The sequence below is a fragment of the Acartia tonsa genome, chromosome 5 (assembly GCF_053477335.1).
Source record: "Acartia tonsa isolate MP-2025a chromosome 5, ASM5347733v1, whole genome shotgun sequence".
NCBI lineage: Eukaryota > Metazoa > Arthropoda > Copepoda > Calanoida > Acartiidae > Acartia > Acartia tonsa.
The window spans coordinates 30,556,204-30,577,341 of NC_137264.1; the positions used below are offsets into that span (position 1 = coordinate 30,556,204).

Genomic DNA, 21,138 nt, shown 5'->3' on the forward strand with positions numbered 1-21,138 from the left:
TTGAGGCAGTTTGATCGTTAATAATGTATTTCATAATTGCAATAACTTCTCTAGTTTAACCCTTAGCTCTCGGGTTTTGGTATTGAAGCTACTCTATTATTCAAGAAATCCATCTGTTTGTCTCTCTGATATATTTTGGGATGAAATACTTATAATTCTATAAGTTTAATTGTATGTTCCTTAAGATCTCACTAATCACAGGTGACAGAGCCACTAAAGTTATCACTTTTAGAAAATCTTCACAGATTTTTTTTATCATTAAATCTTCTTTTTTTACAGTTTTTTGAGCTTCGGTTTTTGGAACGTTGTATAAGGTTCCTTAACCCTTAACGGTCGGGGGGGGGGGGGGCGTTGAACGCCCCCCCATCCGGTTTTTTCTATCTCATTTTCTGTGTGTGTAAGATAAAGAGCCCAAACTGCGTGACTTTTTAAGTATGGGTATGACACATAACTGAGAGTTGGAATTTTTTGAATATCTTCATCCTGGCGGGCACAGGATGCCAGCAAACCTGGCAGGGTCATCCAGGTAAAGAGCAAAAATATTTTTTGGACTAAAACAAAGCATTTTATCATACCAAAATACTAAAAAATCCTCTAGTAGTACATCCTTATATGAAATACAGGTGTTCAAGTCACTTTCAGGTTCCAGGTATGATCCTGCAGGTCCAGATCCTCCAGGTCTCCAGGGGCCCGACTGTAAAGGGTTAAACTTGAAATAATTGTTTTGAAAATAAGGTATTACATATGTTTTTAATTCTGCCAATAAAATTTTTATTACATGAATGACAACACAAAACGAATGATCATTCAAAAAATCATTATGATTTATAATTCTTTGAATTTCATCCAGTCTATTCTACACTTTTTCTGTGTTTACTTGATGCCCGTCAGTTTCTTAAGCTTTAATTTTGTAGTTGTTGATGTAAATTTTATTATGAATATAAAAAGCTAGCCTCTGCAGTATAGAATTAAAAACAGGGAGGAATGGGACACTTAACTGTAACATACACTGGTATCCAAAGTTTTATAACCCAATTATCGCATTCGTCAGCTCAAAAACTTTGGGTAGTTTTATTTAATTTTGACTGATTGGTTCGAAACTAGTAGTTTTCAACCAATCAATTTAATGTAATGAAGGGGTAATTTTGTTTATTATCATTATCAATTAATATTCCAATGTCTTATCCCTTAAGGTCCCTGAGTTTACAAATTATAAGGAAACCAACTAAATTAACTATCAAAAAGACAAAAACACGAATAATAAAAAATTATGTGTATCTTTCTAAGAACTTTTCTGTGTTAATTCCCAGGAAAAAGATATAGCCAACAAGCATAATAAATCTAAAATAATATTTGGGGGGCAGATAAAAAGGTCGTCAATTTTACTATGTGTATCCCCTCAACGACGTTTCGTGATTTTTTTCCCGGACTAATTTCGTTGTTGATATAAGCTGATTAATCCCTTCATACTTACTAAGAGAAAGTACTTTCATAGTTGGTGCTTTTGTGTTTTAGCCAATCTTATAAATAGTCAAAACATTGGTTTTATTACCCTTGCCAAAGAGACAGAAAAATTTATCCAACTGAAACTGTAGGACAAACGGACATTATCTCTAGTAGAGTGTCAGAACTAAATAATCAGATTATAAAGTTCAAACTTAATTGTAAGTAAATTTGTTGAAAACCTGCTAAAATACAGGATAATGTTTAGGGCCATACCTAAATTTTAGGACTTGATTATAGAGATACTTCGCTTTTAACATTATACTTTGTTGTCCTAAGAATCAGTATTCGAAAAATCAGATAAATGGGATTATTATGTCACACAACAATTTTTGTTAAAAAAGTGAAAACGATTATAGAGTTACTACCCTTTCAAAATCGTACCTAACTACTACAGGAATCTCCATGTAAAGTTTTAAATCGATAGGACAATACTAACCAGGGCTGGATCTTTAAATCATTTTAGTGGTGAGCCAGATCGGGGTAAGCCAACTTTCCATTAATGAGAGCACAGCATTTTATGAAATGCCGCGCTGTGATTGGCTGAAATTTGGCTCACCCCAATCTGGCTCACCACTAAAATGATTAAAAGATCCAGCTCTGTTTAAAGAGCTAACCTTTACGGATGGACGTACAGACCCTAATTATAGATAAGCTTTGCTTTTGAATGATATCAAATTCATAACTTTATCATGTACGGATATATTATAGATTTTTTTGTTTGTTCAATCCCAGGAACATATCCTCCGCTAAATCTCATTCTCACCTCCTCCCACATATATTATTTGCTCTTATGTTTCAATTTTAGTGTTTCAACAAAGCAACTAGAATTAACCAGTAAAACTTTATCTAACAAGAGCTGGATCTTTAAATCTTTTTAGTAGTGTGCCAGATTGGGGCGTGCCAGGGGTGGTCCGGAGGTGGGCCGAAGGTGAGCCACAGCCACTGCTAAAAAACAATGATCTTTAAAAGAGTTACAACTTTATAACTTTAGCCGTGTCAGTACGATATTTTAAATAAAAGTTATATATTAAATATCGTACTGACCGGCTAAAGTAATAAATTTATATATTGTGTTATAATAAAACAATATATAATTTATTTTAATAATAGTTATAAAAATGTTTTCATGATAATTTTGCAATGAAATTTTAAAACTAATTGAAAAAAATATTTATTTATTAAATACGGTTCACCCCGATCTGGCGCGTTGGTTACACCAAACGAGTGTAACTGGAGCACCAGAGGTGAACCGCTGGGTGCGCTGGATCGCCTATGCCATTTTGATTTAAAGATTGATATAAGGTGCGCCGATCTGGACCACCTCTGGCGCGCTTGATCTGGCGCACCATTAAATGATTTAAAGATCCAGCTAAGAATGATAACATCCAAAAAAGCGAAGCTCTGAAACAGTATGACAGACTAATATTAACTCTTGTAAAGTGTCAGAACTAAATATAAGTTTTGACAAAATTATACGTAAATTTGTTGCAAAACTTCTTAAATACAGAATACTGAGGTGGATGGATTCTCAAAAAAGAATTAGGCTCGTTAATCGCTTGTAAGGCAAAATTATTTTAGCGTGAAAAATCCTCCAAAATCGCATTAAAATCTACAAAATTTCAAAAATCATAAAGGGTTATTACATAAGACTTTGTTAATTTTTTGTAGATTTTTAATGTGATTTTGGAGGATTTTTCACAAAAATAATTTTGCCTCACTATGCAGAGAGTAGCGAGCCTAATTTTAAAAAAAAGAATTCACCTCTGTTTAAGGACATACCGACATTTTTAGGACTTGATTATAGAGATGCTTCACTTATCATATTGTACCTCAATGTAATAGGAATAAATAAGTACTTCAAAAATCAGTTCAATCGGATGATTATATCACATAAATTTTTTTTATTAAAAAAGTTAAAAATCAACATATTTAAAATGGTAACGATTAAAGTGTTGCTACGCTTTCTAAATCGTACCTAACTATTACAGGAATCATCATGCAAAGTGTGTAATCGATAGGACAATTCTAACGTGCCTAAATGAACGAAAAAGCTATCCGATTGTAGAAAAGCTTCGCTTTTAATAAGTAGCAATTAAGATACATTTTACAGATTTTGTTATTTTGTCGAAATTTAGTTGCTGATATCTCGTATATTTATAACAAAAAAAGATTACTTTTTATATAAATGACAATTACTTTTTGGTAGTCTTACAGAAAATAAAATTTAGATGAGGTTAAATAACAACTTGCCAAATTTTCATATCTTTTTGTTTACCTTTTAAAATTAGATTTAAGCGTTTTACAAATATGGATCTTTAGGGATAAGGCACTGAATGATAAATTAATGTAAACTACAAATTATGATAAACAAAATTACTACTTTGTAAATTAAAATATTTGTGGACTAGTTTAAAAACTATTAGTTTGTACCAACCAATCAAAATTAATTAAGTACTTAAAGTTTCACGCTAACAAACTTGTTTATGAAACTTTTAATTCATAGGCCATTGTCCCCTTCTTCCCTGTGTTAACGTTGTAGTGTGGCTAGTAGGGTGAATCAAAATTAATTACCTACCTACTAAAACTAAAAGAAAGAAACAAAATATTTTTTTTTAAAATTATATTTTTTTACAATCAATGACAAATATAAAAACTTTATCATAAAACTTCTCAGGTCTCCAACCTAAATAATCTAGTAGGATAAAAGGAAGTCTATGTCTCTACCCAACATAGAATAAAGACTATAGAACAAGGGTTGCAAAAATAAATTTAAAAATAAATATTTGGCAAAATTTTAACAGATTTAAAATTCTGCCAAACCAGACCTGAAATCTTTAATTTCAGAATAATGAATTGTCTTATAAACTTTAATTTATTTTTTAAGACATTAAAATTCATAGGTTTAAAATGATTGAAACATGAAAACAACCCCTCCATTTCATAAATTCTTGCAATTATTCCTAAAAGAAAGGGATGGGTGGGCTGGGAAAGCAAAATCTATAGAACCTTATACGTTCGTGGTAAAATTAAAACTAACGTAGTGTAAGTGTACAGCAAACCCGATATGCATCATAGACAAATTAGATCATGTAATTGCTTCTTGAAAATAAAATCAGTAGTATATTTTTTTTCCTTAAATAGCATATTTAATTTATTGAAAATTAATATTATGTAACAAAATAAAAAATCAAATTATTTAATACAAAAATTTATCTATGAAACATAGAATCAGAATCTAGAAACTAAATGGGTACTTTTAGCTTAGTTATAGGAGTAATTTTTTTGACTCACTTAATTTAATCATTTTAAAAAGGCAAGCTTTAAAAAGCCTAAATTTCAATGAATCAAAATTAATTACCTACCTACTAAAACTAAAAGAAAGAAACAAAATATTTTTTTTTAAAATTATATTTTTTTACAATCAATGACAAATATAAAAACTTTATCATAAAACTTCTCAGGTCTCCAACCTAAATAATCTAGTAGGATAAAAGGAAGTCTATGTCTCTACCCAACATAGAATAAAGACTATAGAACAAGGGTTGCAAAAATAAATTTAAAAATAAATATTTGGCAAAATTTTAACAGATTTAAAATTCTGACAAACCAGACCTGAAATCTTTAATTTCAGAATAATGAATTGTCTTATAAACTTTAATTTATTTTTTAAGACATTAAAATTCATAGGTTTAAAATGATTGAAACATGAAAACAACCCCAAAATGGCGAAGCCGAGTCCAAATTATCCCTACTTTCCTAGCAGTTGTAGCTGAGAACATCAGTGTGGTCAGCCAACTCCAGCAATATCTTGTGACCAAGTAAGTCATCCTCGCATGGGTTAGACAGCCAAACTTTAACAGCTTTAGGAACTATAGCCATGTCTACTGGAATATTTGCCTTTTGAGCTTTAGCCAATTGATAAAATTTAAGAAATTGGCCCTTGGATAAGAAATCTGCCATCACTGCATACTCATTTGAACATCTAGTTATCTTCTGAATCTCTATTCTACAATTTATACCAGCAGCCACTGTAGATATTGCTTTGACAATGGTAGAAGACAACCTACATGATGAACTATATCCTTTATTAAAGATACACACAGAAGCACTGTTGTCAACCCACACTCTAACACAACTGTTTCTGCACCATCTATAGCCAGCTGCCACAACCTACAATGGTCCTACAAGTTCCAAAGCTGACATTACCCTATTCAGACGTCTGCCATTGCCAGCATCTCTTCCCAGGTTTATAGCTTTAGACCAAGGAATATAAGACCACCAAAAACTAGTTACAGCACCAACCCCATGCCAGTTGTTTTGAGATGAACCACCAGCCGCATCAGTATAAACATTAAATGTCCAAGGAGGAAGACATCTATCAGGATCTGGAATTGCTACTCTACCAGAGCAGACTGGCAAAATATGATACCAAAAACATAACTGTTTCCTCAAGCATGGTGTTATGTAAACTTTGTCAGTGCCAACTGTTGAGTGTCCCATTGCTCTAATGATATGGTCTACATGAAACTTTCCACCAGGTATCAAGGGCTTCACATTAATTATTTTACCTGCTATTGACCACATGTCTCTCTGCAATACAAACTCAGAATCAAAAGCATCTAAAAGACATTTCTGCAACCTGACCAATTTCTCAGCTGGAAGACCCCATGTCCAGGCCACTGTATCATATTCTACTCCAAGTACAACTCCCTTGGTACATGGTCCAAAAGACTTAGTTGGATCATCTCTGGGAGCTAACTTCACACCAAGCAAGGCAGCAATCTCAAAAAATTTGTCATCAAACTTATGAAGCAGATTTGAATTTTCAGAAGCAGCAGCACAAATGTCATCTAGATGCTGAATACATTGGTCAGGAAAGAAGTTAGCCTTTTTAATGACAATAAAAAGGATGATCTTGGCTACAGCATCAAATATACCAGCACTGCTAACAGCTCCAAAAATTAGACATAGTTCTTTGAATGCTTTCCCTAACCATCGAAACCACTGTAGATCTGTATCATCCTTAGCTACAGAAATATGCTTATAAGCATCAGAAAAATCTGTTTTGCTGATATAACATCTTAAGCCGACTTTATTTAAAACTCTCAGCCAATCTGTAGTAGAAGACATAAACGCTGGATATTCATCATTATCAATGCCATCATTAACAGAGCTACCAGATGGAGCACTAAAGTTTAGAATAATCCTGACAGCACCATTAGGCTTAGGTCTAGTCATGAGACCAGAAAACTTAGCATTATTTGGAACAAGTTGTTGATCTACTGGACCATACACAAATCCTTTTTTAATCCAATCACAAATACTGTCAGTAACTTTTTGTCCTTCTGTAATAGCACTTTTAGCATTACTGGCCAACACCGGGTCCCTAAAAGGACTTTTACAACCAATAACAGCACCATTCTTCAACCAACCGCAAATCTTCTCCAAATTTTCATGGTCTTTATAACCACACTCTATAGCTAAATCATAAAGGACATCAGCATTAATTAATGAACTTTTCCCATCTTTCAAATTGCTTGGAAACTTCTCCCAGAACCAATCGGGTGCTGGCTTAGAATAATCTTGCAATAATGGCAAATCATGTTTAGCCTTAAACTTCTTTGCTTCAGGGAGTTCTGGTGTATCTTTAGATAATTGTTCCAAAAATAAAGCTTCCCATGAATCTCTTACTAGCAAAGTGTAAGCAGAAAACCCTGAAACAAAAGACATTTTCATAATTTCTAATCTACCACTCAATATCAAAGAAAATATATAGTAAAAAAAACCCAATCATTCCGAAAATTTAGCCGCGAACACAATTGGAAATTCACATTCGTGTCAAATATTTTCAACGTACATACGAATATAAACAATGTTGACCTAGCTCTAAATTTATAATTATTATAAATAGCCTTTACCAATAACATGCATATTGAAAAGTAAAATCCGCATTAATAAGCCAAGACATAAACTAAGCCTTAAATATTTATCATTAACTATTAATATTAGTTAAGATTTAGTAGACCAGCAAAGCTTTGCTACCCTAGCAACCTAACATTCTGAATATATTTGTATTAAAATTAGTGAGACCTATAGGGATAAGACAATGGCGAATAAATTGATATATATGCCCTATGATTTTACACCATATCACACATAAAAATCTGTAGAATAAAATTAATTGTACACTTAACTTAATGAACCAACCAAACTAAATTCACCGAAAGTTCACACAGTTGTCAACAAATAAGAAACCTTTTTCATAACTTTATTGACTAGTTTAATAAATAGTCGAATGTTTCTCACTTCATGGTCTGCGCCTCTACAATCAAGCGGTTCCGGATTTGAAAAAGGATAACTTAAAATTGTGAAAACTATACTAAAAACTAAGTTTAAGGAATGAAGTATAACCATCAAGTTAAATAAATCCAAAATAATATTTGGAGGACAAAACAAGGTTGTCTATTATACAATTTGATACAACCCCAACAACAGCTGAAACCCACTAACACTAACATTCTAATTATCCTAATTAAGCTAGATATGCTAAATAAATCAGAAATTCGCCAAACTTAAGTAAAATATAAGCTAGCCAGTAATAGCAATTACATTTAAGAATTCCAAATATATTTCGACTAACTAAATTTTAATGGTTTATAGAGCAGCTTTGTCCAAAAGATGTACAACAAACTACAATAAAAAAATTTATTTAATATTAAATTTAGATATTCCAAAATATTTAAGCTAACTAGACTTTAACGATTTATAGAGTAGCTCCGCCCTAACTAAAAAAATTTACCATAAACTATAATAAAACCGTTTATTTAAGAAAAAAAACAGAACAAATTAAACACATTTAATATTATAACAAATATGTTCTCCATGAACTAGATAATTAAATGAGAGTTTCAGGCACTCATCAAATTTTATAAGTCCCAAAGACTATTTCAGACATGATCTTTCCTTGGGTGCTTTTTGAAGCAATAATCTTTTTTATCAGATAACCACACGTTACAGACATGAGCAAAAGTTTTCTTGCCATCGGTACAACCTACACCAGTCATCGTGTTCTGACAAATCCTTCCTTCTGTATTGTTATAAGAATAACACACAAAATAGTTGTTGTACAATGCAACTTTCTTAGTTGATTTGCCAGTACTCTTACTACCCCTTGCACTTGAGCCACTAGAGGGTGCTGAGTAAGTATTAGATCCACCCGCATTCACATTTTTAGGTATTACTGGAAGAGGTACCTCTGGGCTTATTCCATTCTTCAAAAGAACTTCCCTAAAAAGTTCTAACTGTTGTTGGTAACTTAAGGGTGCTTTGCTGTTGTTAGCTCTTGACGCATTTTGTCTCGATACAGTTTCAAAAAATGTTTGTATTATATTTCTCTTAACTGTGGCATTTTCAGCATGAGCCATCCACCTATATTTTATCAGAATCCTCATCATGCTGAATCCCGTGGTATCATACGGATACAACTGGTGGTTAACAACCACATAATTCAACAAAGCTTCTTGCAAGCTCTGGAGGCTGAACGGCGTTTCCCAATCATAATCAAGTTTTTTAGCATAACCACCTTCTTCTACCACAGTTATTTCTTTCTGTACTTTGCCACTGACACTAAAATTCCCACTATAAAAGTGTTTTAGACTTAAACTCTTTGTTCTATCATGTAAATATTCAATAGTCTTCTCACTTACAGAGTTCTGTGAACCAGAAAATTCAAGATTCAACTGTCTAATTATAGGTTTACTCTTAATCGGAACTTTATCATACCATTTACTTGGCTCAATCATAGGATAAAGGCAAAATCTTGCTGGGTGTAAATTGTCCCGTCCATTATCCGTTTTCTTAGCAAAAGATACAACTGGATGATCACCATCCTTCGCTAAGTTAGCGAACAGACCCGAAGCACCGTCTAACTTATCTTTTTCTGCTTTCATTTTGAATAAAGCAGTCAAGGTGTCCATATCCTTGTTATTCACGGTATGTTTATCTTGTAAAGCTAATGGGCGGTCGGCCACTGGCCAAATTTCTTTAAGCAGGTTCCAGTTTGAAGCTGGGTCTTGGTCATCAGAACTAGAACACTCATCTGAGCTACTTGATACTTCAACTGTATTACGTTTAGGACGACCAGAAAGCCTAAAACAAAAACAATATCATTATTAGAAGTAATTCATTTTACATAATTACCAATATTCAGCCTCAAAACAATACTCCCTTAATAACAGTTATAATGATTTCTTAACAAAACCAGTAGCTCAAAATTAAACTTTAAAGGGTATGCAAATAACAAACCAAACAAAGAAATATCGACAAATAGTATTTTACACTCATACTTAATAAGTAGTAAACAAGTTATGAGCCAAATTGTATTTAGGTCCAGGAATTGTTTATTATAAAGACTCAGATATATTATTTATCCACCCGAACTAAACACAATACGGCAAGTATAGTATTTTATAAATGTACATTTACTCCCTAGCTCTTGCATGTACTATTGCACAAGCCTGTAATAGCAAATATTATCAAGATTTCAAACAAAAAATTGCCTTTCTACTTTAAGTTGTTAACAATATACAACTTTGTCTAAAACAAAAATAGCTAAACCAAAATCTGCCTACCTTTGTTTCTTGGTCGGCTTATGAATCATCGCCGGAGCTTTTGGACGTTTCTTAGTTTTCACCGGTATGAAGTCTTCCTCTAAATTATAAATTTTAATTATTTTATAATTAAAATATATTATGACTTCCGTAAATTCTATAAACAATGACCAGTTCGAGCCATTAATTAGGAAAACAACAAAACCAAACTTAAACATATGTACAACTTAGTAAGTATTTTAATTACTAAATATGAAGTAAATATTTATTAAGAATTAAGTTAAGAATTAACTTTATGCCAACTAATACTCTCAAATATTAGACTTATGTATTTTATTCCTTTTATTCAAAACACTTATTTGTTTGTTCAAAAATAAATTACTAGTTAATAGTCATACTAGTTTCTGGAATTAACGAAATAAATAGTTTGCAAAATAAACTATGTCAAATGTAAATTTACTAGGGTAATTCAAACGAACTTAAGCTAATTAAAATAATTACCATTTGAAGAAACAGCACTGTGGCATTCATTTTCACTTTTATTGGCAGAGCTATCCGCATTATCTACAAATAAACATATTTTAACATAAGAAATAAATCTTAACAAACTTCACCAAGCACCACCATAATTAAAATCATCAAATTCAAATGAATAATTATATAGTACTCTAAAAATTGACCAATAATTTAATATTTTATCAGAGCAGAAATCTATAATAATACTTTACAATTACTTCAAATCACATTTGTGCCCTATTATTCAATTCGTGCTGTCCATACTGTAGCACAGATAAATCTAAAATACGACATTTTGCTTTACGCTCCCCCCCCCCCCTTTTACAACTAACGCATTTTACCTTCAATATCCATGTCTAAACACGCATTTCTCCTCAAAGTGTTGATGCTCTCATCTTCTGACAGCTGTACATCGTCGTGGGATTCAGAATTAGCGTCTGAAATAAATTGTATTTATCAAATTTCATTTGTCAATTCATAAAACAATATGTACAAAATTATTGTTAGGATTCAATAAGATAATAAAAAGCACACAATCCACATAGGCATTTTGTTACAATTACAATAATAGTTGGTGGGCGTCTTTTATAAATATGTTACAATTACAGTAACTTGTTGAAATAAGGATAACAATTTAGACAAATTGAAATATATATAAAATACATAAAAATTACAGTTTAGCATCAATTTTGCTGCAAGCTATGGCTATTTGCTGTCTATTTGTTCTGCCTAATTTAATATAACACTCATAGGCCCTGGATGACCAACGCCCAATCTGTTTAAGCTCTTGAGAGTTATGCCCTAATTTCGCAAACATTGAGATTAACCCAGCTCTAAAGCTGTGTCCTGTCAACTTTCCGCCTTGAATTTGTTTTCCGACAAGTTTATTTAGAAGTTTATTCAGCTGACTTAAAACTAAAGGCTTCCCATCTTTCCCACAAAACATTGGAGCATCAGGCGGGGAGTTTTTAGTGATGACTTGAAGTTTTATGTAAGCTTTAATTGGACACACTGATGTATTTGTTGCATAAACATCAACAATTTCTGGTTTACCAGTTTTATTTGTTTTGGAATTCTTTATTTTAAACTGCAAACATTTTCTATCTGACCCAATAGTGTCCAAAAGTTTAACGTCCTTTTTTAGCAAAGTAAAATCTGGGTTGTAACATGATGTTCGTTTGCTTAACAGTTCAGCCATGCGAAAAGCTCCAAAGAAAGCTATACAACAAACTGACCAAACCAATATTTGCATGCTGTTAGATAGACTAGAGGCTTTGATTTCGGCTTTAAGTAGTTTCAGAATATTTAACGTGCATGGGACTCTTTTTTTATTAGACTTTGAACTTAAAGCAATATTTGCACTCCCAGTTAGCACTTGATGCACTAAGTCAGTATTAAGGTTTAGACCCTTAAGGCATAATGCAATATGAGCTTGCCTTAGCCCTGACAAATATGACTTTATTGTACTAGCGGTGTTTCTTTTTTCTAGGCACCAAGCAATAAAAGTTAAAATTGTTTCCTCTTTCAGAGGGAAATCATAAGAAAACATTAGCTCATCTGAGCATTTTGACAACATTTTAAGACTTGATTTGTATGTATTCCAAGTTCTAACGGCTAGTGAATGGTTTGCATGATCTATTAGTATGCATTTTAACTTTGCAGGTATATTCAAATGCTCTAACGAATTAAGATTGTACAATCCTTTTGGTCCGTATTTTTTCTCTTTGATGCATTTCTTAGGTAAATTCTTCCCTTTTGTGCTGAACTTATCTGTAATAAAATAATGAGATTTATTCTTAAATTTGGATTATAATGTGAAATTAAACATTTTAATTTAAACCCAGCAATAAATCAAATAATAATGTTAGTGCATATTCTTATAAATGCACATTACAGTTATCAACTTTTTTAAAAAACCTTTAATCTTTAAATCTTTTAAATCCACTATTTAGTATTTTCATGGTTAATCAATAAATAATTAAGGTGTTCAAGTCAACACTTGTCACAAACTAATGAAAACAAACAAATCAAGTTTTAAAATAAATGTAACCAACTCTGTTACAGTTTCTATACAATTAATAAAAAGAGAACAATCAGTTTATTGTTTCCTTAAAAAACCATAACAGCAAAAATAGACCTCTACTATTTAAAAAGTTATATTATTCATCTGTAAGTTTTAAAACAAATGTAACCAATTTCGTTACAGTTTCAGAACAAGTAAAAGAAAAACAATCAGTTCATTGTTTTCTCACAATTCATAGCAGCAAAGGAAACTCTAGATTAGATTAGATTAGATTAGATTTATTATTCTTGGGTGTACATACATAGAAAAAAAAACAACAAAATAATAAATGAATTAAATGAATATTATATACATTTATATATACAGTCAAATTTTATTGATATGGTTAATTTATAAAAAAAATTTCTTCCCAAATGGCAGTTTCCTAAAAACTAGGAAGTATGCAGTAATGTGTATTCACACATTGTTTTCATACAGGCCATATAGATAAGACAAATAAATAGAAAAAAGATAATAAGCAATAAATAAAATCATATTGGAGAGGAAAGAATGATATTAGGAAGGATTGATTAGGGCATACAAGTCTCACACCATTATTGCAATAATAGAAATTTTAAAAAAACATTTCAACAAATAGATTTTGATTGATTTATCAGATTTCAAACAATATTGAAAAGAAATACAATTTTATCTACATTCTTGACATAATGGGTTGTTACACACTAAAGTTAAGCTTGATAACAAAGATTCTTTTAGATTTTTTATAAATTTTTTTCTTGATTGATTGTGGGTTAATAAATCATTATTACAATGGTTATTCCATAATTCTTGAAAATGATACTTAGGAAATCTTTCAATAGATTTAAACTTCGGTTTTTTAACATCAAACATATTAGAGTTTCTAAGATTTCTGATATGTAATTGATTACGGCGAAGCCATGTACCTTGAAAGGAACTTGGTAGCTTACTGTTTATAAAATCATACATAAATAATAATTTCAAATAATTAGCTGATTCATGTAAAGGAAGGACATTCATTTTTTTAAATAAAGGCATTGTGTGTGAGATGTGTTTCTTACTAAAAACAATTCTTATTGCCTTTTTTTGCATTTTAATTAATGGTTCCATAGTAGATTTAAGACCACAACTCCAGGCAGGTAAACAGTAAAGTAAATGACTATTTATAAGTGAGTGAAAAAGCATTTTTTTGCTATCTAAATTCAGTATATGTTTAGCTCTATTTATAAGAAATAAGGAACTAGAAATCTTTTTACGTAAATGTTCTACATGATATTTAAAATTTAAAGAAGGATCTATAAATACACCTAGGAATTTAATTGCAGGAATATTGCTACTTGAATTGACATAATTTAAAATTTTTATTTTCTCAGGATCAAACTCATTTTCATTGTTAAAGTTTAGCTTAATATTAAGAGCATTCCAATCAATAGTATTTTCATTTTTATTAAATATCATGATTTTAGTTTTATCAGGATTTAAGCTCATTTGATTACTCCTAAACCAATCGGATATCTTTTTAAGTTCATTGTTTAATTTCAGTTTAATCTCTGTAAAGTTTTTACCAGAAATTAAAAAATTACTGTCATCAGCAAATAATAGGGTAAATAAATCAGTACAGTTTTTAAGATCATTTATGTAGATTAAAAATAGAATTGGTCCTAAAATAGAGCCCTGTGGGACACCTCTATCTATGTTCAGCTTTCTTGAGTCAGTATTGTTTACATGTACAAATTGCTGTCTATTACTTAAATAATTTTTAAACCATTCAAGTTCAACGCCATTAATGCCAATTTTTGACAACTTTTTAATTAAAATAGAGTGTGGAATTGTATCAAAACATTTTGCAAGATCACAGAAGACTCCAATTACAGTTTTATTATCGTTTTTTGCTTCAGCTATATAATTTAAGAGGTGTATCACAGGGTGTATTGTAGACTTTTTTGATTGAAATCCATACTGATGTTCAAAAATGATATTATTTCTAATCAAATAGCACGACAGTTGTTGATAAATGACTTTTTCTAAAACTTTTGAGAAAATAGCTAATAAACTTATTAGCCTATAATTTGATGGATCAGCTTTTTCATTAGAATTATTCCCTTTTAACTTAAAAATAGGTATAACTTTTGCAATTTTTAATTCAGAAGGTATTTTTCCAGTTAAAATAGTTTGGTTAATGACATGAGAGAGAGGAAGGGCAATGACAGAAATTATTTTCTTTAAAAAAGAATTTGACAGGCCAAAAATGTCCATGCTTTGTTTATTTCCCATTTTTTTAACAATATCTGTGACTATATTTGGGTTTATTGTATGCATTTTAAAACTGGAATTATAATTAGGTATATAGCTACACGGATCAATGTTAGAAGGATTTATTTTAGATGATATCTTGCTTGCTACAGAAGTGAAGTGTTCATTCAATTTCTCAGAAATTTCTGCATTATCTAAATATATAGCATCATTAAACTTCAGTTCATTGATACATGTTGCTTTATCTTTTGTTTTTCGGATTGCATCTCTAATAATATCCCAAGTTTTCCTCAAGTCAGATTTACATTTTTTTAGCTCATTACAATAATACAATTTTTTAGCTGTTTTTATTGCACGATTATAGACATTTCTATATCTATTATACATCCTAATATTATCAGCAGTTGGTTCATTAATACTTAACGTTGACAATTCAAATTTTTTATCTCTACATCTCATTAAACCATCAGTCATAAATTTTTCAATTTTATGTATGTTCTTATTAATTCTAATCTTTTGTAAAGGAAAAGAAAGTTCATAAAATTCATTAAAAAGCTCATAAAATTTATTAAAGCAATGTTGAGGTTCTAAACTGTTAGTTACATTTTCCCAATTAACATTTCTTAATAGATTGATAAACCCAGTAATTTTTTCTTCATTAATATTTCTTGTAAAAATACAAGATTCTTTACTTGCTTTATATGAATAAGGTGTTATTGTGAAAATTGGGAAATGATCAGATATATCATTTAATAAAATTCCTGAATGAAAACTATTATCTTTTGCGTTAGTAAAAATTTGGTCAATACATGTTGCTGATGTCCTAGAAATTCTTGTTGGTCTCGTTATCAAAGATAAAAAACCATTTGCAATGCAATTTTCAAGGAAATCATTTGTTTTTTCATGACAATGATATTTTAAAATGTCAAAATTAGAATCTGTGAAAATGTAAGAGGCACATTTAAAAGACATTAATTTACTTTGTAGGTTAGAAAAATTATCAATAAAAAAATCCATTTGTTGAGATTCAGTAAATCCCATTATAGAAGTATTAGGCCGGTAGACATTACTCAAAATAAATTTTTCTTTGTTATATTCAAGTTGAATTGTGAGTGACTCAAATAAGCCTTCTTCAAATGTTGACAATTCATTTAATATTTTGAATTTTAGATTTTTATGAATATAATAGGCTATCCCGCCGCCCCCTTTATTCTTTCTACACTTATAGATAAAGATATAATCTTCTATTTTAAATATATCTTGGTCATAAATAGTCCAGACTTCTTGCAAAGATATTACATCTATTGTAACTTTATTTTCTTTTAAATGATCTATATATTCTTTAAGCTGAATAAATTTACTATTAAGACTCTGAATGTTCCAAGAAAGAAATTTTAATGTTTGAAATTGCTTACATTTTTCAATAAATTGTTTGTTATTAAAATATGAACATGACAGATCAATTTCATAATACGGATTTTCATAATTATTACCATTTAATGTAGAATCTTTATATCTAGATAAGAAATCATATTCAATGTTATTTAAAATCTGACAGATGCTACCCACTCTATCGAAAATTAAAATTACAACACAGTGTGTGACTCATATTAAGAAGGTATAATGAAGGGGAAAATAGGTTATATATAATGAATGAAACAAACGGAAATTGGGTATTATTAGTTAACATAAACATATCTCATAACAAGGGTATAAAATTATATTTACATGAAGCAATTTTTAGTTGCGTAGCTACTCTATAATTTAAATATTATAAAATATAATGTAAGAAGATAAAACTTAGTCAAAAATCAAAGTATTACATATGATAGGATATTTAACATAAAATTCACTTTGTAATATATTTATATCTTAACAATATTTCTCAATTATTTGATTGGGTGTGATTTCAAACATTTTTACTTTAAATACTTTCTCACTCTTTTTAGTAATAAATTTGACAATTTTACCATCTAGATGCCAAACTTTTTCAAATTTCTCAGATTGGATCAATTTTTGCATGACAGCATAGCGGCGTTTGGTTAAATCCGCAGCAATACGATAGCTCTTTGTGCCTTTTTCACTATCATTTTTCCGAACCTTGGCAAAATTTTTGTTGGCAAGAATAAGATTTCGAAGGTTGCGGTTTTTGAAACGCACAAAAATAGGTGGGCACATATAGTTACCACTCTTTGGGATGGGCAATATATGTGCTGTCTCAATGTAATCTGATGGTTGATCAACGCTGAACCCAATGGAATCTTTCTTTTTGATCAACACAGGCTCAAGCACTTCATGCACAGCAGCCATACAAAGCTTAGCATGGTCATATTCAGAGATATTTTTGGCTTGCGCCTCTGGAACAAATAGACCATTTATACGCACACAGTAATTCCTTGATGCCTGCTCTCTAGCATCCACTCCTTCTCTGACAGTCTCAAGTCCTTCCTTTAAAGGAAGTATATGCTTATCATTAATTTCTGCTTTAAATGCAGATAGCTCGCTTTTTAAAGCATCTAAATCTGCCTTTTTAGGCCTGGACTCAAGATCATCATTCAGCTTCTTAATCTCCTCTTTCAAATCAGTATTTGCGTCCTGCAAATCACTCATGGCTTTAGAAAGAGAAACCAATTCTTTTTGAAATAATATGTTGTTCTCCTCTCCGTCTAACCCCTACTATAAAAATGCTCAGAGAAATGAGATTTCCCGACCTATAGTAAAATAAGTGTATAACTATATGTATATTTTATTTCTTACTAGCTTCCTCCCCCTCCCCCCCCCCCCCGCCGCTACTCCCATACGATAAAATTTTATATAACAAACTTATTTATATAATAAAGACCCCGTGCGAATTCCCGACCCTTGTTTAAAATAAAGGCACAGCTGTATGTATCTTTTGTCACTTTCACGTCTCCCCCCTTCCCCCCTACCTCTTTGGGGTCAACATAATTTTAGATAACACAACCAAACCATTTACAGAATTTTGTGAGGTAAAAATTTCTCTAATTAGATTATGTCTGATTTGTAACTTTCCCCATCAGTCCGTCACCGTAGAATCTTCGCGACTTAAGGATGCATTTGACCTTGTTTAAAATTGTTTCCTTTACTCAATATATATTTGTTTTACCCTCAATTTAGGGTAACATCTATTCTATCAACTACTGTAATAAAAGCGAATAAAACATTTAAATCTCAATTAGATAATATTATAGAGATAAACTTTATATAATATTAAATGTGCTCCGCACCCAAAATATAAGTGTGTATAAACAATACAATATCAAAACAATATTAGGATAGTTTCTAGTTTATATAAATTTAATATTAAAATCTTGAGAAAGTTTAAGTACAATGTGTGCTAAATATTATCGAATTGCGTTTATATTAAATAGTAATACAAGCAGAATTTTCTCTTAAATCATGAGTTTACTAGAACCAATAAGGACTTTATTTTTACCTGACTGTGCGTCAACGGCTGAGGCTTCCGGCCACAATATGTCAGGTTGTTTCAGTTTCAAGCTAGCCTTGCCGCCAGTGGTTATTGCCTCCCAGCGTTCGGCTAGACCGTTGTAATTGGATTTACATTCTGGCACTGTCACACATCTCAGCACTGCCGACATTTTCGCGAGGATATCTGCACCCTTTGGTAAGGATTGACCGGTTTTGAGCGGGCTCCCTGGCAGGATAGCGGGCACTATCGGGCTGCCCATTCGTTTATCAAAAATCGCCGCAGCCTTTAAACCCAGGTCTATTTCTTGCCTGTGTATCGCAATCCCTGGAAACCCAGGATCTTTGGCCAGTGGGTGATCGCTAGTTAGCTGCTCAGCAGGTAGGGGAAACAACAGAACTGTTAACTTAGCTTTGCTGACCGAGACAGGTTGAATAAAAACTCGACAACAGAATCCTGTGAAACCCATTGTATTTAGATCCTCGAGGCTTACGGTGCTGCCATTCTGTCTAACTAAGGTGTAGTCAATGAGGCTGTGGTCTAATAGTTCAGAAGTTAAACCATACTTAAATACGAATTTTGAACATTCTATTTTCCCGATTTTCAGCGTTAAACCGTCGCCAAATGGCCACAATTTGGCCGTGCTAAAAGTTTTCGCCTCATTTCTAAAAATGCTACCATCCAAAATTGTTGCGGAATCCGTAATATTGTGATTATCAGCCGACAGCTTTAACCCACATATCACAACTGGGTCGCCATTAAAACTCTCGTGCAAGGCATCGGCAACTCCGCTCCAGTTTTTTACAGATATTCTCTTACAATCGTTCACTGAGAAATCTACACTACAATCAAAACTGTCGTCTTTAATTACACTCTGCCGTTTTTTAGGTGGCATCGTGTTATGATATCTCGCACTTTTAATTTTTAAAGCAAAATCTATAGAACCTTATACGTTCGTGGTAAAATTAAAACTAACGTAGTGTAAGTGTACAGCAAACCCGATATGCATCATAGACAAATTAGATCATGTAATTGCTTCTTGAAAATAAAATCAGTAGTATATTTTTTTTCCTTAAATAGCATATTTAATTTATTGAAAATTAATATTATGTAACAAAATAAAAAATCAAATTATTTAATACAAAAATTTATCTATGAAACATAGAATCAGAATCTAGAAACTAAATGGGTACTTTTAGCTTAGTTATAGGAGTAATTTTTTTGACTCACTTAATTTAATCATTTTAAAAAGGCAAGCTTTAAAAAGCCTAAATTTCAAGTAATAACAACATTTAAAACAGACAACCAACCAATACTTTAATTTTTTTTCGCCTCCAAGCGCCAAGAAACAGTGCATTCACTAAGACCTGCTTTTGTACCAAAACATACTCGCAACCTAACATCGTTTCACCTGTTTACGAGATCTTAAAGGACACGCTAATAACCAAATAAACAAAATACCATTTTCTTTTAATATTGCTAGGATGACAACATCCATAAAAGTAAAACTCTCAAATTGTAGGACAAACGAACATTAATACTTCTAGAGTGTAAGAATTTAAAGCAGAAAGTCTAAACAAAATTGTAAGTAAGTTCGCTTCAAAACTGGATACTGTTTAATGACATACTTACATTTTTAGGACTTGATTAAAGAGATGTTCGATCGCTTATAATGCATTGTACCTTGTGGTAATGAGAATGAGTATTCCAAAAATCAGATGAATATGATAATTATAACATCTGGTAACGATTAATGATATATAATATTCCTATATAATACCTAATTGTTACAGGAATCATCATGCAAACTTTTAAATCGATAGGACAATTCTAACCTGATTAAATCAACGAAAAGAGCTGACTGTCCGTCATGGACGGACGGACGGACCGATGCTAACTATTGATAAGCTTTGCTTTTAACAATCAGTTAAATGAAAGTGTCACAAAAAGTCTTCCAATTTGCAAAGGTATTTCCTAAGGGATTTCCAGAGTATATGTTAAACCTCAATGATGATCAAGTCTAGCAGAGGATCCGTGAAAACAACAAATTTTATGTTTTGAAACAATTACGTCTCCGTCTCTACGTGTAATACTCAAAGTCTGTACTTTTCAAGAAGTAAGCTTCGTTTTCACTTTAATACAGCAGGTTTAATGCTGTTTCTTTAAATAATAAGATAGGTTTAAAAATATTTTACACACAGTGCCTTGTTCGTCATTGAAACCCCACTCCCTCTTTATTAAAAAAAAATAAATTAGTTTTTTTTTTTTTTTGGTTATTACTTTAGGTCAAATTAAGTTATGATATATATATATTTAGTTCTGGGTAGAGCACTAAAGTTTGAGGTTCCGCACGGTTGGGGTTGGGGGGCACTGAACCTGTCACCCCAGGGTCAACAAACCAAAACTTTAGGAGGCCTGGGATGCTGAATTTTCACCCTGCGAAGGTCCCGTGTCATTATCTCTTATACGAAAAAGTTATTCTTTGTGGGCTAAAACGAAAACGTGTTTTTTTGATGGATTTTTTCTCTGAAATGGCACCATTGGCTTTTTTAAGGCCATTTTTTCGCGGTTTTTCCACCGCCACGCCCAAACGGTTTAAGATAATCTCACGGGACCTTTTGCCCAATCTAAGTCTAGATATTGCGGAGGTCCATGAAAAAAATATCTCAAATCGGATGAAGCACGGAAAAAACACTAACATACCCATAATTTTCAATTATTTCAAAAATGAGGGATGTGGGAGGTATCATTGCTAAACAATCTTT

At 31.6% G+C, this 21,138-nt stretch overlaps 2 protein-coding genes across 2 annotated transcripts; both read right to left on the minus strand.

Moving 5' to 3' along the window:
- Nucleotides 1-5,262: 5,262 nt before the first annotated feature.
- LOC145320095 (uncharacterized) lies at nucleotides 5,263-7,236 on the minus strand. The gene is made up of 2 exons (XM_080162536.1): nucleotides 6,075-7,236; nucleotides 5,263-5,468 (listed from the first exon to the last, which is right to left on the minus strand). Exons 1-2 carry the CDS (start codon nucleotides 7,234-7,236, stop codon nucleotides 5,263-5,265), a joined length of 1,368 nt encoding a protein of 455 aa, XP_080018662.1.
- A 1,073-nt stretch (nucleotides 7,237-8,309) lies between these two features.
- Nucleotides 8,310-19,337, minus strand: LOC145319258 (uncharacterized). Its single transcript, XM_080161270.1, has 5 exons — nucleotides 18,383-19,337; nucleotides 10,973-11,068; nucleotides 10,617-10,679; nucleotides 10,137-10,215; nucleotides 8,310-9,654 (listed from the first exon to the last, which is right to left on the minus strand). The coding sequence occupies exons 1-5, from the start codon at nucleotides 19,266-19,268 to the stop codon at nucleotides 8,454-8,456; spliced, it is 2,325 nt and encodes a 774-aa protein (XP_080017396.1). The 5' UTR covers nucleotides 19,269-19,337; the 3' UTR covers nucleotides 8,310-8,453.
- Nucleotides 19,338-21,138: the final 1,801 nt, after the last annotated feature.